General features: G+C 33.4%; 1 protein-coding gene across 1 annotated transcript; it reads right to left on the bottom strand.

The window, feature by feature from the left end:
• Positions 1-3,166: 3,166 nt before the first annotated feature.
• On the bottom strand, positions 3,167-9,514 carry LOC145601767 (uncharacterized). The gene is made up of 9 exons (XM_081657835.1): positions 9,125-9,514; positions 8,024-8,208; positions 6,842-7,020; positions 5,714-5,998; positions 5,533-5,591; positions 5,396-5,432; positions 5,168-5,239; positions 4,666-4,987; positions 3,167-3,816 (listed from the first exon to the last, which is right to left on the bottom strand). Exons 1-9 carry the CDS (start codon positions 9,237-9,239, stop codon positions 3,352-3,354), a joined length of 1,719 nt encoding a protein of 572 aa, XP_081513961.1. The 5' UTR covers positions 9,240-9,514; the 3' UTR covers positions 3,167-3,351.
• Between the last annotated feature and the right edge of the window lie 10,884 nt (positions 9,515-20,398).

Below are 20,398 nucleotides of genomic sequence, written 5' to 3'. Positions count from 1 at the left end.
CTATATATATATACACATACATATATACATATATATACATATATATATATATATATATATATATATATATATATATATATATATATACACACACACATACACATACATATATATATATATATACTCATTTTCTTTTATCACATTTACTTTTTAATACGAAGTAATACCCTACTATCTCCTCTTAAATTTGTAGTAATAAAAAATAACAATTGACATACCATGATAAGTGTCAAAACTAATTTGAGAGGGAGAGAATACTAAACTTCTTTTGAGAATATTTGGTACGTTTTCTCAATTACACCCTTGCATCCATAGTGGGTAGTAGTACATTATTTTGCTTGAACTCCAAAAATAGCTGAAGTGTGGATCGGAGTAGGCAGTGCACATAGTTTAAAAAAAATTATATGCTAGAGACCAAAATTAAAATTTAATCATTTATATAGTTGTGGGGGTATATTAATTAGTGGGGAAGATAAAAGTTTAAATAAGTAGTGTAAAATAGTGGGATTAGTAGAGAAAGAAAGAAATACAATAAATGAGTAGCTCCTTAGGCGTACTATATAACAAAGTAAGAAAGTAATATGTATTTCGTTCCCCAACGTCCAACTACCCACAACCCTCTGTATTAAACTCCATTTATTTTCAGGTCCCCCACGGGCACCACCACTAGCTTTCTCAAGTTGGTCCAGCTTTGTCTTATTTCGTTCGAGCCTCTGTGCGGCAATTGGCTAAGCCTGATAAATAAGAGGCTCTTCTTCTTATTTTAACTTGTCTTTTACGTTCTTCTTAATCTCCTTTGTTGTCTAGGAGTCCTAGTAGGTAGTTCCTCAAGTTTAGTGTCTTTGATTGGGTCTTGTGTAGTAGTTATTCTTTCTAGTATGTCCCAATGTGTTCCTTGGAAGTCTATAAGAAGTTTAAGGAGGAGCTCAATCGACTCCTCTCGGAAGGAGATAACCTGAAGGAGGAAGATAAGCATTTTATCAATTTCATTGCCAATTCGAATACTCCTTAGGGTGTCTTGAACCTTGTAAAAGAGATGAAGGAAGAAGGGAATGAACTTTATAAACAGAGCAGCTTTGATGAGGCGTTGGAAAAATATGGATTTGCAGGGGTGATCCTTTCTAGGGTAGCTTTGGATTTGGAGGAAGATAAAAGGTTGTTCCATGACTTGAATTGGCTAGTTGTGTTCTTCTCAACTTGGCAGCTTGTCTTAATAAGAAGAAGGACTTCAACCAAGTAGGCCATGTTTGCTCAATTATATCAGACTTTAACCCATCTAATGATAAAGCCCTGTTCGTTTAGAAGAGCAACGACAGCAATTGAGCTTCATAGAAGAGACTTGGCATATTGGGATTTGAAGCTAGCCTCAAGTTTAGATCCCTCAAACAAAGAGATACCTAAAAAGCTAAAGGAAACTGAACCTTTGGCCACTTATCGGTCAGAAAACTCTCATTCTAATGGGATTACACCTCTTGGGTTAGGGCTGGGATTATCTTCCCCAAAGAGGAGAGTAATGGAGGCTTCAGGAGAAAAGAGTGTAATTGAACATTGTCAAGTATGCATAACGTTCAACACATGTGCTAATTTAAGCAAGCAAAAGTCTCCAAAAAAGGAGCAGTGTCCTCAAGAAGGGATGAGAGAGGAAAGCCATCTAAGTGAGACAATTGGAGGCATAATGGATGCCAATATGAAGAATGGTGCAGGATTATCCTCCTCAAAAAATTTCAATCAAGCAGAGCCTAAATATCGTTTTGTTAACCGAAGAAGGTCAGGCTAGCTCCATTAATTCTATGTCAAGAAAGGACTTCCTTTCATTAAAGCAAGGGAATTCCTACCATTGCTTTAATTCAAATCAAAGGATCCTTCATGTCTGTTCGAATTGCAACCATGGCAAAGAGTTTCTCAAAAGATGAAGGAAATCAAGGAAATGTGCAACTAGATGCCCCCTCCACATTCGGCACAAACGAAGAGCAGCCTCAAGGTTGTGAGGCTAGTGTAATCTCAGAGAACTCTGGAAAACGAGCAAGGGAGATCCGAGAGAGGAATGATACCCTCATTGAATGTGAAGGAGAAGCTTCAGGTGAAGAAACTCAAAATAGGGCAGTGAATGAACAACAACCAAATGTATTTTTCGCAGGTGAAGCAATGATTCCTTCTCATTAGCTCCTAATCCCAAGCAAGTTCCCAAGAAACTTCGAATAGCAAAGGGAAGGAGGAGAATGGCTTATCAACAACCCCAGGGCTCGTCATGGAAACCAACAACAACGAGAAGAAGATTATCCAAGGCTAGTACTACTCACCCTAGTCTTGTTTGCAGGTATCGTATAGGAGGTAAAAGGAAAGATTCACCCTCTCCTTCACAAGAATACTTTAACCGTCCAAGGAAGAAAAGGAGTTATGATTTTCTAAGTTTTTCCGTTAGTTGTAATCCGTACTATGTACTGTTAACGTTTTTAATTGTAATAGCGTTCTAATGGAGTCGATAGCCCTTGATATGGCCATAGGGTAATAGTAGCGGGCTTAGTTGTTTCTTTGTGTTTGATTGTAACCGCTGTCTAAAATATATTAATAAATAAATAAATTAAAAAAAAAATTTGAGTAGGTCCTTGACAAATAAATAAGTGTTGCCATTAATCAAAATCGATGACAAAAGAAAATGTTGCAATTAAATCTAACTTTTGAACGATATGATTATACATATTCGGATACCCCTATGCTTCATGTTACAACTAGTTGCTAAATTGACATTCACAATCTATAAACCGAATAAAGTACCTGTCGAAGAAGACAATAAAGGTCAAGTAAGAAAAAACAAAGTTAGTACAATTCAATATCTTCATTTGCGTTGCCTCGGCATATTTAGCATCAACACACGATGTAGAGAGAATTCTCTAGCACTTAGACGGCTAAATGATGAGATAATCCCTTAGGAAGAATAAATTCCCGAAGTCAAACATGTAGTCAATTATAGTCTGTGAATAGTTCAAAAGTCAAATTGTTGCAAACCATTAGGACAATTAAAATCATCAGTACAATATAACCGACTCCACTTATGGGATTAAGATAGTGTAATGTAACTAATTTCAGCCCATAGCTTGATATAGAGATCAGGACACCAGATATAGTATAACCTGCTTGCGCCCAGATTTTACAGCCCAAACATATAATGGAATACAAGAATCGTAGCTCATTTCTATTATCAAACAATATACTATACAAAATTACGATACAATATACAATAATCATACAATTCCTACCAGCCACAAACTCAAGATGATGTTTAACAAATGGCATCACCTCGGTTTCTCTATCATAAATTGGAAGGTGGGATGAAAATCTCAGATCAAGGAACTATTTTTCTATATCTGGAACAACTCTAGCTGGAGATGTTACTACAAAAGATACCATACTAACACGACCATCCTTGTTTTCATGGTGGTTGCTCAGCCTGTTGCAACTGCCTGAGCCTGTTATTGACGGGGTTTTCACAAACGCTTCCTCCCTTCGGGGGCGGTTTGCATAGACTAACCAAAGAATGAGACACAGCATTATACCAGCTGATATAAATCCCAAACCTATAATCACAATCAGTAGTTTGTGTTCCAAAGGAGGGCAAAATCGTGATGTAATTGTCATAAATGTTTCCCGCAAAAAATTGCAGTTTTGAAGGTTGAGCATCTCAGGGGTGTAATGCAGCACAGCGTAACTTGCGTTAACAGCCAGCACCAGTTGACTATATACCCCTGGAGTCAACCTGCCTACACTTGTGCAGTTTTTGTTATCCATAGATGTCGTGCAGATGTATTTCGCCCACACCTGCAGTATGGTTCAGGTGAAATTTTCATATTATTACTTGCAAGCACTACATAGAAGTAATACTTTAAAGGCCATTGAAGAGTATACACAGCTTTATTATATTTAAGATGCCAAGATAAGATATTGGAAATTTTACAAAAACCACCTTTTATAAGCATTTTTTTTGCAAGAAACCACCTTATAAATTTTTTTTTTGTAAAGACACACCTTAATCAAATTTTTTTTTGCAAAACCATACCTTTATGCCGGAAAATAGAGTCAAACCCTATTTTCCGGCGTGGACTACACCATTTGCTCCCACGAAACTGACAGTGGAGGGGAGAAGAGTGGTTAGGGCTATAGAGGAGGGTTTAGGGTGGTCAACGTCATTAAAGGGGTGTGTTTAGGGTGGTCAACGCCGTAAAAGGGGGTGTGTTTATGGTGGTCAATGCTATGAAAGGGTGGTTTTGTGGGTGGGGCTTAGGAGGGAGGTGGTTTCGTGGGTGGGGCTTGAGAAAGAGGTGGTTTCGCGAGTAGATTGGGGTAGTCAACGCCGGAAAATGGGGTCAAACCTCATATTCCGACATAAAGGTATTGATTTGCAAAAAAAATTTGATTAAGGTGTGATTATAAGATGGTTTCTTACAAAAAATTGCTTATAAAAGGTGGTTTTTTGCAAAATTTCCTAAGATATTTCCACATCTCAGAGTATTGTACAGTTAACAACTTAACATCATAAAAACACCTCCATATCTGCAATTTAAAGTGGCACAAGTGGAAAAATATCATCCTAGAGACCGAAATGCCTGAAGCTTTTTAGCGCATTGTACGAGTGCAAATAAATAAATAAAGGCAATATAGCATACATACCATAGAAGCATTTGTCATAGACACCTCCTGAGGTGAACATTGACGATCTTGCATTTTATCATCATAAGGATAGCAAAGAGGGGGTATCAAAGGTCCAGATTGATTGTAGTAGAATTGATCAGATGGTGGTCGATCCGTGTTTGCTGCAGTGTAAATATACGTATTGAGAGTGTTTACAAGCAAGCCAACAACTTTTCTGCTTTCAAACAGTGTCTGGTTGGTTGCTCTCTCATCTTCACATGGAAGAATGTTGCTAAGAGCTGTCTCAGCTCGAGGATTATCTACCCACTCTTGCATTGCCACACACGAGTCTGAAATAGCACTGCATCATATAGCAAGTTCATTCCATTGACTATTAGTTAGACTGCAAACAATAATGATAGAGATTACAGAAGAGGAATAGAAATTGTCTCAAGATGAGCTTGAATTTCCAACCATGGGGTTCCGCCATTTCTAAACTTCAAAGAAGGAATGAAAAGAGAGTTTCTTGCAGCTAACTTACGAGTTCAAGATCATAAATGTTCCACAAAGAGTCAATGTAACCGCCACAAGTATCCATCCACTGAAAATGAATCTGCAGTCCAGGTATGAGACACATATTAGCATAAATGAAAAAACAGGCCACCAACAATATAGAGAGAACAAAAGTAAAATTAAAGAAAACAATTTTTTTTAGTGAAGTGTACATTGGTGATAGGAAAGACAAAAGAATGATGCTGCAAAGACTTACATGTGAATCACATTTGGGTGCCCTAGGAGAGAAAGCACTGCACAACAAAAAAGCATTATGTGAGTTTTGACCCCTGAAATCAAACAATCGTAGAGATGAAATAGCAAAAGGTAATGAGTGTCACCAATTTTACATACCCAGACCCAAAATAGCCAAAACAAGCATCACAGAAGCGACAATAATTAACGCTGATCGTCTGCAGCAAGATACAATAACAGAGCATCAGAACATAAATTGTGTTAAAAACATCCTCAATTAAAGCATGAGAATCTTAAAATTCATGTGACAGTGATATAATTAGGGTATATGAGTTCATACAGAGTATTGAAGACTCTTCTAACTTTTACGGAATTTTCATTAGTTTTCTCGGTTAATGTGTCAGCACCAGAACTCAATCGCGTATTCAGCTCATCAATTTCCTGCATGGTACTCTGTGGCAGGTTGAATTGAGGGACATCAACAGACTTTACAAGAGTTAGGTATTCTGACACATTTCTTAGCATTTGAGCTGTGTAGTCTGATTGGTTTACAACATATTTTAATGTCTGCAAGCCTTCGCTGTGAAATTCAAGTTGGCCAACTGATAAAAGAATACAGCCCACCCTGTATAAGAAATCAACGAGTAAATCAGGATGAGGCTTTAGATATAACATAAATAAAAGAAACATCAGAAGTTTGAGAGGTAACAGCATTCTCTATTTATCTTGCATCAGGATGAGGCTTTCGATATAACATAAATAAAAGAAGCATCAGAAGTTTGAGATATAACAGCATTTTCTATTTATCTTGCACCTTTAATCATAGATAAGTAGTGTGTTACAAAAATGAAAAGCAAAGCTGGAAGCATCCAATACTCTCTATTTCGTAGAAGTGTGATAATGTTATATGTTATCGGCCTTCCAAATTCTTTTACTTCCTCCAGGACATATAGCCATTTACTGTCTATAGATACAATTAGTTTCTATTTTATCTCAAGCAAAATTTCCCTCTGAAATTTTAGGTTATAATTAATTATATATAATGAATTGTACACAGGAAAACCCGACACTCATAATTGAGCAGAGTTGTCTAAATTTACATATTAAGGGCAAAGAAGATAAAGCATAAAAGCACAAACTGGAACCTAGGATAGAGAGTTTATAACGTGGGCAACAAAGGGTCAAAACTCAAAAGAAATGAATTGAAATACAATCAAGGATACTTTAGCTATATACTTCACACATTAATTAGTGTAAATAATACTTGATTAAAAGAACTACTATGAAGGCCAAAACTTCACTCATGTTTGGACTTTGCAGGTTCATTTTTTTGGTATATAAAATCATAGAAGGCAACATTATGGCAAAGACACACTCAACTGATAGAAACACATATGAGAGAAAAATCTTAAACCAAAATTATAACATGTAATTTTAAGCAACTGATTGGAAGGGTTCAAGTCATTACATAGAGCCACATGAGAAAAGAATTAGCAGCACAAGACGAATCTTTTGAGAGAGCGTTGATCCTTTCCCTTTAAAGTTTATCCTCCACCCAAAACAATGGTGAACAAGTAGTGTTATACCAAAGGAAACCAACCATATGAGCGTGATGATGAAACCCGCAGCACCGGTAAAAGCAACAGACTGCAAGAGAAAATTCAGATTAAGAGGCTGAAACTTTAACTGCAATACAACACCTCAAGCTTGGCAGGAGTCTAAAGTTTACACATGCTACAAATTAGGTAATAGCTATTCAAAGTTCACTACAACAGAATCTTCCATCAGTGACCTTCGCATATTCATGTGTAAATATCATATAATTTTATGGCACGGATCAGTCATCCGTATTCAACAGTCAACATTACCATAATTGAATTATTCTATGTTTTTTAGTGGTCTCACATTATTAGTTCCTTGACTTCCTCTACACAGAATGATTTAGCAAAAATCATACATGATACAAACATTTACTGCATATTGTATATTCTACAAATTAGAAAATCTTTACAGCTAATTGTACCATGAGAAAATTATCAAGTTTTTAGTTCACGGTCCAAGTCTAATAATATAGTCAAAGATCTAGATTTAAAAATAAAAGTTTATTAGCATGTGCAACTGAAACTACAAATTAATGTCCATGTCAAAGTTTTTTGTTAATGGAAATCTGAAGCTACTAACTTTGACCCTGATGAACACTTGTAAAACAACCCCACTATTGAAAGTCAGAGTCGATATAATCAAGTGTCATCCTACTGATGTAATATTTTATAGAAGAACAGTTGTATTTTGTGACAAACAGAATTATAAGAGAGGAAAACTAAAGGAAACGATGACATAAACATATGTTCCCACCCCTTACAAACAAAGAAAACAGAACAAACCAGGATTCAGATTAGTTAAACTTAGATCATTTTAAACTAGTAAAGTACAGCACTAAAGTCTCAGACATATACAAAAGTATTTAAACAACTCTGGGATTTCAGGAGTGATAAGATACCCAAAGATAAAAACAAATACACCCCGAAACCAAACATTTCACAAACGAACAAAAACAAAGCACACAAACAATCAGAAACAAATTTATATTATAAAATCATGAGAACACAAAAAAAAAAAAAAAAAAAAAAAAAAAAAAAAAGTCTCTTACAGCCCAGTAATGCTTATTTGAAATGTCCCATCCATCCTGATAAATGCTAAATTTTCTGAGTATATCGGGTCTCTTGGTTCGATTCCCGGCCAACACCAAAGGGATCTTAGGCTCATCATACGCAGGGCTCGGTGCTTGGGCTTGACCTAAAATACCATCTTTCAAAGGACCCAAGTTCTGGTTGCCTGCATAATTAAATCATTAGCATAATATCAACAAAAATAAGAACAATGTTCTTCAAAATAGCACCATGATAAAACAACAACTCATATTCTCATGATAGTACAACATACTGGAAGAGTAAGAGTAAGGCAAAGGCATATTACTCATAGGGATATGTAAATATGTAATGGCTACAACCAAGAACAGAATTTCTCGGCATCGATCCGAAGGGAATTAAATGATTATTGAACAAGAAATAGTATATACCAAATCAAGAAAATGATTGGCAATTAAGGTAGTTGATCAGGTAGATGCATCAAATTCCAGTAATTAACGGAAATTATTTATTACTTGATTACTACATTCCAACATTTTTGTTTCTGTTAACCTTCCTTTCCTTTTGTAACAATATAATTATTCTATTCCATACGAAACTGATACCATTATAACAACACCCACATTGTCTTGAAAAAAATTATTGAAATTGCGTTCACTGAAGTTATCCCAAAATAGCACTAAAATAAATGAAAACAACCACCCAAAAAAAAAAAAAAAAAAAAAAAAAAGAAAAACACACACACACACACAATCTCTTTGACAATAATACAGAGCTTTTTTTTTTTTTTTTTTTTTTTTTGTTTTGAAAGTAACAATAATACAGAGCTAAATTAAGTTGTATCATCAAAAAAAAAAATAATGCAATTAATCACCAAAAAAGGGGAAAAGGTTCATCAAGCTACTAAGAACAAAAAGCAAAATAATCAATAATACAACAACCCTTGTCCCAGAAAAATCTATATCAAGAACAGAACAACACCCACATCTCATATAACAAAATGAAACTCAAACACTATAAAAAAATCAACAACAAAAATGAAATCTAAAAAAAAAAACCCAGAAAAACAAAATGAACAAATAATTCAATAATATGATAATTACCCAGAATAGAGTTGATGGGGTTGATAGATTGTTGATGATTGAAGCCAGCTGAAACGCAAGAAACCCAGCTTATTGCACAACTCAGAACAAACAAAAGAACAAGCAAACTTTTCATTTTTGCAGAATCTCTGCAAATCACAGCGTTTAACTCGGCAATGAAGAATCATGGATCAAACATTAAATGAGGAAAAAAAAAACAAAAATATTACGTTGATTTGGTATTCATTGAAATGATATTATTGAGTTACATTCACATTAAGAAAACGAATGAGATTGAGATTTTGGCAGAGTAAAAAAGGAGGTGTTAGTTGATACGGCTGCTTTTGAAGACTAGATTTAGTGCGAAAGTATTGCAATTGCACGCTTTTTATAAACATGTGAAGGTGATTAAAAAAATAGGAGAGAGAAAATGAATGAAGAAAGTAAAATAAAGTAAAGTAATGGAGTAAGAAAGAGTAAGAATGATGGACGCGTTAATTAAGTAATTTAGCGCAAAGTTTCTGACAAATTGTGTGAATTTGGTGTGATGGGATTGTGTGGGAATGCGGTCATCCACAGTGAAATGGGTCATTTTATTAAATAATAATATTCCATATGTGGTTTTTTAAGTATTATGGAGTTATGGTATACTACCCCCGTTTCTTTTTAGTGGACACGTTTTGACTTTAGCATTATTCATCTACCTTCTTTTGACCGTATTTTGTGCTCTATACGTGATGAAAAATATAGTCATGTGAGATCTTGTCGTCACGTTATATACTTTCAAAGTATCAACTTTTCATAATTTTTGCTTATCAATAATTAAAGATATTAATGATTGAATAAGTGTATTGGCAAACGTGACTAAAGAAACGTGTCAACTAAAAAGAAACGGAGGAAGTACATTTTGCCAGACTTAGGCCCCGTTCTTTAGAGCTGCTTTGCTCTGCTGAAATCTGCTCTGCTCTGCCTTGCTCTGCTTAAAAATAGCTGCTTTAATCTGCTCTGCTCCCTGCTTTGCTCTGCCCAGAAGCTCAAAAGAACAGGGCCTTACTATATACTGTATGTATTAAAGATTAAGAGGTGTTAATTCAGATACTTGAGTCAGGTTCGGTTAGTTTAGCTTGGGTTAAAGGCTTGTTTAGTTCAGCTTAATTTTAGTTCAATTCAGTTCAGTTTCAATCAGTTTAGTTCAATTTAGTTTAACTCAATTTCTAATTTTTTTTCTCATAAACAATTTATTTCAGCTCTACTCATTTCAGTACAGTCAAGTTCAGTTTCGCCCCAATTATTTCAGTTCAGTTGTTTTCAGCAAATCGGAACACATCTTGAACTGAACCGAATAGAGCTGAAATGAATTGTTTATGAGAGAAGAAAATTAGGAACTGAACTGAAATTAAGTTGAGCAGAACGTGCCCTAAGTCTAGTTCAAGTTTGAGTTATGCTTAATCATATAAGTTGAAACTTAAATCGAGTTTCTTTAAGGTCGTATTGAATTAGATTTTGACACCTTTAGGGTATGTTAATATTGAAATAGGCAAAATTGGTCGCAACACCTTAATGTATGGCTTAGGTGCATTGAGCACCCAGAACTTTGCGTAGTAGCCAAAACACCACCAACTATGGTGGTAGGTGCAAAGCGTGACATAAATGAAAATTTCTGTCAATTTATTTCACCGGGATGAGGTGAATCTTCACACTTAAGAACATTTATGTAGTCTTCCATCCACTTAGCACGCATGGATTCACCTCCTCCGATCCAATGAAATTAGTGGCTAGAAATTTACATTTAAGGCACGCATTGCACCTAACACCATAATTGGTGGTGTTTTGGCTACTATGCATAGTTCAGGGTACTCAGTGTACCTAACCTATATTTAAGGGTGTTGCGGCCAATTTTGGTTATTGAAATATTGTGGCAAATATTAATGAATGCTCCAAGGGCATTTGGATAAGATGAAGATAAGGTAGAAATATTAACTTGAAATAAACATTAATTACACCGATTGACAGGTGATTTTAACATGCATCTCCAAATTAATACCATTTTAACAAATATTTTTTTAATTGTTATCTAATAATGCCGCTTGTTAACAAGATCCAAATATTATTTATCTTTTTAATTACCAGTAAGGCCATGTTCACTTCACCTTAAAAAAATAATATCAGTAATTATAATTTCAGTTCAGTAAAATTAATTTCAGTTAAGTATATGTAAGTTCAGTTTAGCAAAAATAATTTCAATTCATTAAAAATAATTTCAGTTCAATAAAAGTTAGTAAACTTAAAGAAGAAATATAATAGAAAATTAGTAAAAATAATTTTAGTTCAGCAAAATTAATTTTAGATCAGTAAATAAAAATAATTTTAGTTCAGCAAAAATAAGGTGAAGTGAACGGGGCCTAAATCTAAAATGTTAAAGGTTGATATTTAATTATAAATTGTATAGGATTACATATGACAATTGACAGCATATTTTATTATTATAAATCACTAATATGATCAGAGTAGAGCATGTATATAGTGCAAAAATCTATCTATATGACTACATAGTACATACTAAGTGTGAAATCAGATTTCAGTCAAAACCTTAGCCTCTTATACAAGGAAAGTTAAAAAAAAAAAATCAATATTATCTGATTTGGAATTATTCTTAAATTGAAAAAAAAAATTGTAACCATATAAATCCATAGTAATATTCTAATAACAATCAAAAAATAAAGGAAAGTTTTCCTGTAATATCTTTCAATTTGAGGAATTTTTTAAATACTAACATAGTGTCTTATGAATGTAATACATGTCTATCTATAATTGTATACTAAAGGAAAATGATGAATGATACGTGTTAATTTTTTGAGAAAAAATCAAAATCAATCAATCATCAATCAACATATAATACTAATACAAATACTAAAATGTTGTTTTTTCCCTCCAAAATCCCCTCCCTATTTTGTTTTTTTTTTTGTTTTTTTTAACCAATGTCTTTAATTACCGACTCTAAGTTATACACAAAATATTCACCAAATCATATAATATAATTGTGATTATATTGATTTATATACATTCCATTTCTGTAATTAATATTTTCCATTTTATGTAATTTTAAACTACATATCTAATGTAATTTTAAATAAATTGTAACAGCCCAATAATTCTCTCTTTAAACGTGTGAGGACCCTGAACAATATTCAAGAGAATTACTGGCGTGCTACCGCCACGTGTTCAAACGTTAAGGCTTTATCAGAAAATAGCAGCGGAAAAACTAAATCAGTTATAAATAAGTTTCAAAACCAACGAATGAAACCAAATTAAGTCATACAACTTGGAACCATTAAGGCCCTTATTCAAAACCCAATAGTAGTAGTAAGTGATTAAATTCAGTGTTCAAATAAATTCAAACCCAAAAGAAATAGTGTCGAATAAAATCAAATTAAAATAAATTCAAACTTGCAAAAGATATAAATGCAAACAACCAACTCTTTACTCAAGATCCCATAACCCTGATGAATGCTGTATGTGTAAGAACCTGTGGTAATTCTGCTCCCCAATATTACAAGTGTAAAAATTGGATCGTCACAGGGTCATTGAAAGGCGAAGGCCATGACCAAAGAAAGACACACAAAGCACGCAATCAGCAAAGCTGAGTATATACAAGCTGCAAAATAAATTAAGAAATCCATAACATGCTACTAATAATCAATCATCATGCATCATTAAATTATAGACTCAACACACGACTCAACTATTTATATTATTAAGACTCCATTAATTATTAATAGGTAAATCATTATTTTTATTCATTGGATTACGCAATAGACAAGGTTGTCCAACCCATGCTCCATTTGGAACATCAATAAAAGAAAAACCCCATGCCTCCTTTCGGAAACATCAATAAACATCCAACGACCACGGGCGCGACTCCGTGACCGTAGTTAGTATGAGATCTCACCTAACTCCTAGTTTTGAAAAATATTTGAAACAAGAGACTCGTAGATCAGACGGCCTCGAGAAAAGTACACGGCTAATACCCCATGTACCCCAACCCCTGATTGTCATTACTCCCGAAGTGCACCAATCCAGAGTTTTATTGCTCATCCATCTTGCACTTTACGTGATTTACAGGTTTAGACTTGGTGATGACTCATATGCATAACAATACAATCAATCCAATATCAATTCAATCAAGTAAAACAACTTTTCAATTTCAATTCTTGATTTATTAGTGGCAATCAACATTTATTATTTATTCCTTTACTACCTCGGTGTATAAACACCTTGAGTGCATAAGGCACCCCAAAACCTCAAACTCGTCTTAGAAGACTTAAATTCTTCCTTTACTCATCCTGCTTGCATAATCATGAATGAGTAATAAATTAATCATTACACCAATCATATACCTTTGCCTCTAAGCGCACCTTGCATAATTAGAGCACAAATAATACTTGCAATATAAAATAGTGCACGTCATACGAAATTCACAATGTATAACCAAACAATTTAACTCAGTCATCCCTATACATGATACTAAGTTCTCGATCTGTCGTCCTTAAACATGCACCTAAAAGAAAGGTTTTGTAACTTGTACGTACCTTGAGCAAACGAATTAGTATGCCACTTTACTAACTAGAAATCACCTTCAATAAACTCCTCTCCTAAGCCAAATAATAACATCTCAATCAATACCCAATCAATCAAATTTACAGCAATACTAACATACTTTAAAACCTTCAAAATCTAAATCAAACAACACTTTAAAACCTTCCCTTTAATTAAAATTAAAGGCTTATATATAGTTCTTTAAATTTTTCTTCATAAAAACCTTAAAATACACTCTTATACCTGAAATTACAGCAAGTTCAAAGTCTAATAAAAATCTGAAAATTATATTAAAAAACCCCTAAAAATCTCCCTTTTTAATGGGTGATTAAACCCTCTTTATAAAACATCAAAAGTAGTACTTAGAAACTATTTCCAACACTTAAAACTTCAATAAAAACATACATTTATGCTTAATTAACTTTAAACATAATTAATTTTATTAATCAAACTCAAGGATAATATTCTAAGTTTAAAAAAAACTTCGTTAAAATCAAAAACTGCCTGAAAATCATATTTAAAGGCTGAATTTGGCCACGAGAGGGTGGTGCTCATTACCAAAGGTAGTGAGTCTTTATTAAAACGTTGTTTCCACATAGAAAACACTACTTTTTCATCAAAATCGGATGAGTTCAAAATCTGATCGGGATTAAAACGGGATTAATATTAACGAACGAAAATCTAAAAATTAAAACACAAATCTATGTGTTCAAAATAATCTGGAATTAAGTTAAACTAATCAGTAGTTATAATCACCAAAATTTCAAAACATCATTACTATAAAAGCCCTAAATCAATTATTCATAAAAACCCTAAAATCATGATTTTCAATAAATTGAAACCCTAGGTTTATAATTCATAAAATATGAAATTTATAACATAAATATAATCTGAAATTTATAATCTTTATACCATTAAAATATAATTTGATACTAAAAATATAATCTTTATACTAAAATCAAAACCCAAAACAATTAAATTAACATTAAGCAAAATAATGAAACAAAGGAGGATGAAAATAAGACTAACCTTTTTGTGTGGGAAATTTTTGGAGATTCATGGGATATTTATAGGAGAGAATTATTGTAGGGTAAAAAGAAAGATTGGGCCTCATAAAAATAATGGGTCGATTAAGTAAACAAATGGGTTAGGCTTGTGTGATTGGACATAAATTGTAGAATAAAGGTGCATAAAATAATTTGTTCAAATAATTTTCGACCCAGATTAATAATTTGAAACTTTTGAAATTAAATTATGAAAAATAACAAATAAATATTATAAATAAAATAAATTTTCATTTATAAAATATTTAAAAATACGGGGGATTACATAAATAGAATTTCCAAATCTTTACTATACAAACCTAAAGTAAAATTAAGGTAAATTAGATTAAAAAATATACATCTAAAAGTTAAAAAAAAATTCAAGGAAAATTTATGCTAAATTTATAATAATAATAATAATAATAATAATAATAATAATAATAATAATAATAATAATAATAATAATAATAATAATAATAATAATAATAATAATAATAAAGTGTCGAAGACCATTGTGCTAATGGATGCTATTGCTATGCTCGATGATCCCCAATGCGAGTTGTTGCTTCTTCGTGCGTGTATTGGGGTTTCGAAATTGTACTTTGCTATGCGCACTTGTCCTCCTCGTCTTTTGAAACGGCACAGGTTTCTTTTGATGTGGCCCTTCGGGTTTCTTTGGAGCGTATTGTAACTGCATCGGGGCCTGGTTTTGGTGATTGGCAATGGCGACTTGCCACCTTACCTTTTTCTTTTGATGTGGCCCTTCGGGTTTGGGTGTCTATTCGGCGGGTGATGTTCGGCACTATGCTTTCCTTGCGTCACGTCTACAGTCTTCTAGTCTTCAAGCTACGCTTCTTAGCAATTCTGGTATTGTTGGTCCGGGACTGGCATTCGATGGTGCTCTTAGTCTTTTTAACAGGACTGTGGAGACTAACCTTATGAGTAACCCTAGTGAGATCGTTGCCCCCAGACTCATGAAAAAATTGGCAGATATATATTTCACGAAGGTCACTGCATCTGCGGATTCCACTTTCTCCTTATCTGCGCGTCAGGTTGCCTTATGGAAGTCCCAACAGGGGGATCACTCTTCGGCCTGGTTGCGGGCGGTTCCGATATCGGGTTTGGGTCAGACTATGAATGGTAAGACTTACCATAGTGTTCTTTGTTACAGGTTGGGTGTTCCTTTATTCTCCATTTCAACACCGTGTTCTGCTTGCTCAAGGGTTTTGATGGGGATATTTATGGGGATCATGCAGTGTCTTGTGATAGGATGGTGGGTATTAAACATCGGCACAACGTTGTTCGTGACACCCTTGTTGATATTTGTTTTCGGTCTGGGATTTCTGCTCGAAAGGAGGTTAACGTTGGGTTGACTGGAGGGAACGACGGGGCTCTTCGACCAGCAGATATGTTGCTTTATTCTTGGGATAGAGGCCTTGATGTATGTGTTGACTTGACGGGATCTTCACCTTTGACACAATCGGGGTTGTCTGACTTCGTTTCTGGTCATGTTGTGTCTACGACGGCTCAGCGGAAGCTAGACAAGTATGGGGCGCGTTGCAGGGCTATTGGCTACGGTTTTCTTCCTTTCTCCTTTTCTTCGTTGGGGGAATTAGAGAAGGATGCTATTGCGCTACTGATGCGGGTTCAGGCGTTCGCTAAGACTCAGGATAATGGTGCTCGTGCGGCAGCTCACATCTTCAGCAAGATCAGGTTCGCTATAGCTAGAGGGGTGGGGCCCAGATTGTATCTCAGCTCCCCACTAATTTCTTGTAAATTGATTGACTTTGTAGGATTTTTCTGATTTTTTTTATAACAACAACAACAACAACAACAACAACAACAACAACAACAACAATAATAATAATAATTAAAGATTTTGGTGAATACGACGAGTAAAACATGAACTTCGTATTAGACTGTAGCCACTAAAGCGAAAGGTATGACATGTTAGTTTTAGTTTTTTTCTCTACGGGTGATAGGACTTGACTGAGTCAACTTCTCTTATATAGTTATGAGGAGCAATATTCACTTATATTCAATTAATAAAATATATATTTTTTTTTGTAAAAAAATATAATAATAAAAAACACACACACACACAAATAACATAAAATTCTATTCAAAATACGTTTCTTTATTTTTGTATCGACTATTAGTAAATGAGCCCCTTATTACTAATTGAATTATATTTGTTTTCCTACGGGGTTCTAATAATTTGATTTATAAATTGTGCATCACACAGGCACAATGTTAGTTTTCAATCAAAAACTTAGTCTCTCATGTTAAGAAAGTTACAAAAAAATAAAATAAAATAAAACAATAATAAATAATGCAAGTATATTTTAAGTTAAAGTTATTCAAATAAATTACATGTCATCAACTTCTTTCAAAATAACAAATATAATATTTTCTTAATCCTACATCAATATTTTTAGAATTAAAATAAAAAAATTTACGAAGATTAAATAATATTTTCATGTAATTATCTTTGACTTATTGTATCATTTGGGTAATAAAGTTTAGATTTTATTCATAGATTATTTTTAAGTCCAATGGAAACAAAATAGATTATAGGCATGTTCACTTCAGCTTAATTTTAGTTCAGTTCAGTTCAATTCAACTCCAATCAGTTCAGTTTAGTTCAGTTCAGCTTCAATAATTAGATCAGTTCAGTTCAATTCAGTTCAGTTCAACTCCTAATTTCCTTCTCTCATTAAATATTCATTTAAGCTCTATTCAGTTCAGTTTAGTTCAGTTCAATTCAGCTCTAATCAGTTCAGTTCAGTAAATGTAAACATGCCCATATGTACAATTAAATATCCTATACTAAAAAGACATTTTCATTTTTCAAATTTTCTAGGTAATGGCATACTTAATATTTTCCTCACAATTTCAATAAGAAGTTTTGCAATTACCTACAAAAGTGGATGTTAATATTTTAAAAATATATGTTATAGGTCAAATTAAATGTTATAAAAAAAAGAAAAAAAAAAACTAATTCAATTAAGCTATCTTAATCATTTAAATTAAAATACATATTTTTGTATGAACTACTTTAGAATTAATAAAGTGCAATATTTCATAACAAAATTTAGCAAATATCGTGAATTACTACACAGGACCTAATCTAGTATCATATACTTCCTCCGTTTTTGTTTAGTTGCAACACACCCTTTGACACACATTTTAAGGAAGACATTAGACTAGGTAAACGGATAAATTAATTTACAAAATTTTACCACCTATAAGAAGAAAGGGATAAGTTGCTACAATTTAAATTTCATAGCTTAATTCATTCGTTTACCTAACTTAATCACCTTCTCAAAAAGCGTGATAAAAAGTGTGTTGCAAGTAAGTATAAGAAAACAGAGGAAGTAGACATTAAAAATGGAGGAAATTACAAGTATGCCTCGCACAATAAGTTGGGTTTTTACTTTTCGTAAATTTTTATCTGGTAATGAAAAATCTATAGTAATGAAGCAAACAACTTTTAAAACATAATTACAATTGAGAAGATGTTTATACTTGTTATTACTTAAAATAAATTGGAGGTCTAAAAGATCTGGCATGAGTGCATGACTATATATATGATTTCCACTAACTTTTACATGTGACTAGCCATACGGTTTGACCATCATTCATGAGGTTATCCACTTAGTGTTATAGTTCAATATGTTGTGGTTATATACATTTTTTTTGAAAGAAGTGCCTAAGGACACTATGTTTCATTAGTTAAATACATACGACATCTACAATTGACCATTAAAGATAATGAAAACATATTTTACAAAATCAAAAAAAAAAAAAAAAAAAAGAATTAACTGGGCAAGGGCTAAAAATCCAAATATATGGATATAACAATTCGACGATCGCTTTGTTGTCTCACACAAGTTTTTGTTCATAATTTTGTGAGGAAGGACATTATTCTTGTGATGATTTCGTAACCCAAATTTGAGCAATAAACATCAATTGTAGCCCTACAAAACTGGAGACCATATCAAACGTAAATAAAATTGTCTTTCGAAAGAGTTCAAAAAACCATGTCTTTCGAAGGAGTTTAATTGAAAACCTTATATTTTAAAGGAGATTGAAAAACCTTGTCCTCAGAATAAGATAGACTCTTTCTTTCAAGGAAGACATTATTATAACCAAGAAGGAAAAATAATAATAATAATTATAATAATAATAATAATAATAATAATAATTATAATAATAATAATAATAGTAATAATAATAAAAGAAACAAGATTAGGGCTTTTCACTGGTAAAATTCATTGTAAAACCCTCAAAAGTAACCATCAAGGCTAGAGTTTAGAAGACTGAAGAGAAAAGGGGAGGCTAGGTTTTATTTATTTATTTATTATTTTTTTTTATTTTTTTTGCAACAGTTATACTTTAATAATAATAATAATAATAATAATAAGGACAAACAAATGGGCCAAATGGTGTCCCCTTTTGCTTTTCACCCCTGTTTACGGCTTAGTAGGATACTAATTATGTCATACTCAACCTACTCCCACAATAAACAATATACTTTGGTGGTAAGCTAAATTGCTTATATACTCCATAGTCCATACTACTTTTAATAAAATGTTTTACTAGTATCTTCGGGATAAAGACTGTTTGAAAATTACGAGGAAAATTAATTTTATTTATACGATAAACTCTATTTTATACAGTACTACATTTTTATGACCTTATTAATTTTAGATAAGTGCATCTTTTATTAGAGTTTGGTTTGTCATATTTGTTAATATTGTATATTTGGAAAGTTTATCTTGTTTAGGAGTTTTAGGCAAGTTAGGTATTCTATTGTATTTTGGTATATATTTGTGATTAATAGAATACAGAAGGCTAAGCCGTTTTCTCCCATCGTTCTTGAGTTTATCATGGTATCAGGCCTCTCTAATTTCTAGAGATTTTTCGATCCTTGGTTTGTTTTCATTACTTCCGCATATTAATTTTCACAAGAGATTAAGGCTTCAATTTTACGATTTTTTTTAATTTTCTTTTCAAACACGATTAGTTTGTTAATTAGGGTTTATCATACCCTAATTCTCTTCGTGGACGGTCTTGCTCGAGTGGTCTCTACTGCTCGTTTGTGTACTGCGCTCTTTGCTGGCGTAGTACGTGGTTATTCTGTGTTGCTCGTGTGTGTGCTGCGCCTGTGTTGCGTGGTACGGTGTTGGTTTGGTTGGTGCGCATCTGTGTTGTGCGTGCTAGTGTGTTTGTGCATGGTGTGTGGTGCTGATCGTTGTTGGTGCTGCGAGTGTGCACTGCTAGTGTGTGGTGTGTTTGGGGTGCCGCTTTGTGTGGTGCTCGTTGCTTGGTGTGTCTGTGAGAGTAGTGCCCTTGTGTGTTGCTGCTGTGTGTGTTGCGTGGCAGTGGGTTGCGAGCTGCAACCTCTTGGTTTGTCCTTGCGTATGGTAATATTAATCCTTGAGTTGTTAAGGTTGGTATTTGCTATTTTTTTTATCACAGTAAGGAATAGTTGGTGCATTATAGTAGTATCCTTTCTTTAGAGGACATTACAGTTAGTGGCTCTTATTTAGTGGCTCTTATTTTATTTGGTTCATACTTGCTGTTATTTCTTTTGTGGGAGCAAGTTGGTTGGATTTTGTAGTTGTGGTGGTATTTGGGCTATTTGGTGTGT

Source organism: Chenopodium album, chromosome 21, assembly GCF_948465745.1.
Source record: "Chenopodium album chromosome 21, dcCheAlbu1.1, whole genome shotgun sequence".
Classification (NCBI taxonomy): Eukaryota; Viridiplantae; Streptophyta; class Magnoliopsida; order Caryophyllales; family Amaranthaceae; genus Chenopodium; species Chenopodium album.
The sequence above is the reverse complement of the archived record's forward strand: the minus strand, read 5'-3'. Positions and strand labels throughout refer to the sequence as shown.

What these genes read in the sequence shown, in the direction of transcription:
- LOC145601767 (XM_081657835.1), bottom strand. Translation starts at nt 9,239, where the DNA reads ATGAAAAGTTTGCTTGTTCTTTTGTTTGTTCTGAGTTGTGCAATAAGC. An exon ending in CTTTTCTCATGTGGCTCTAT is followed by an intron (nt 5,999 to 6,841) that starts GTAATGACTTGA and finishes TTTCTTATACAG; the next exon opens with GGTGGGCTGTATTCTTTTAT. An exon ending in CACCCAAATGTGATTCACAT is followed by an intron (nt 5,240 to 5,395) that starts GTAAGTCTTTGC and finishes CCTGGACTGCAG; the next exon opens with ATTCATTTTCAGTGGATGGA.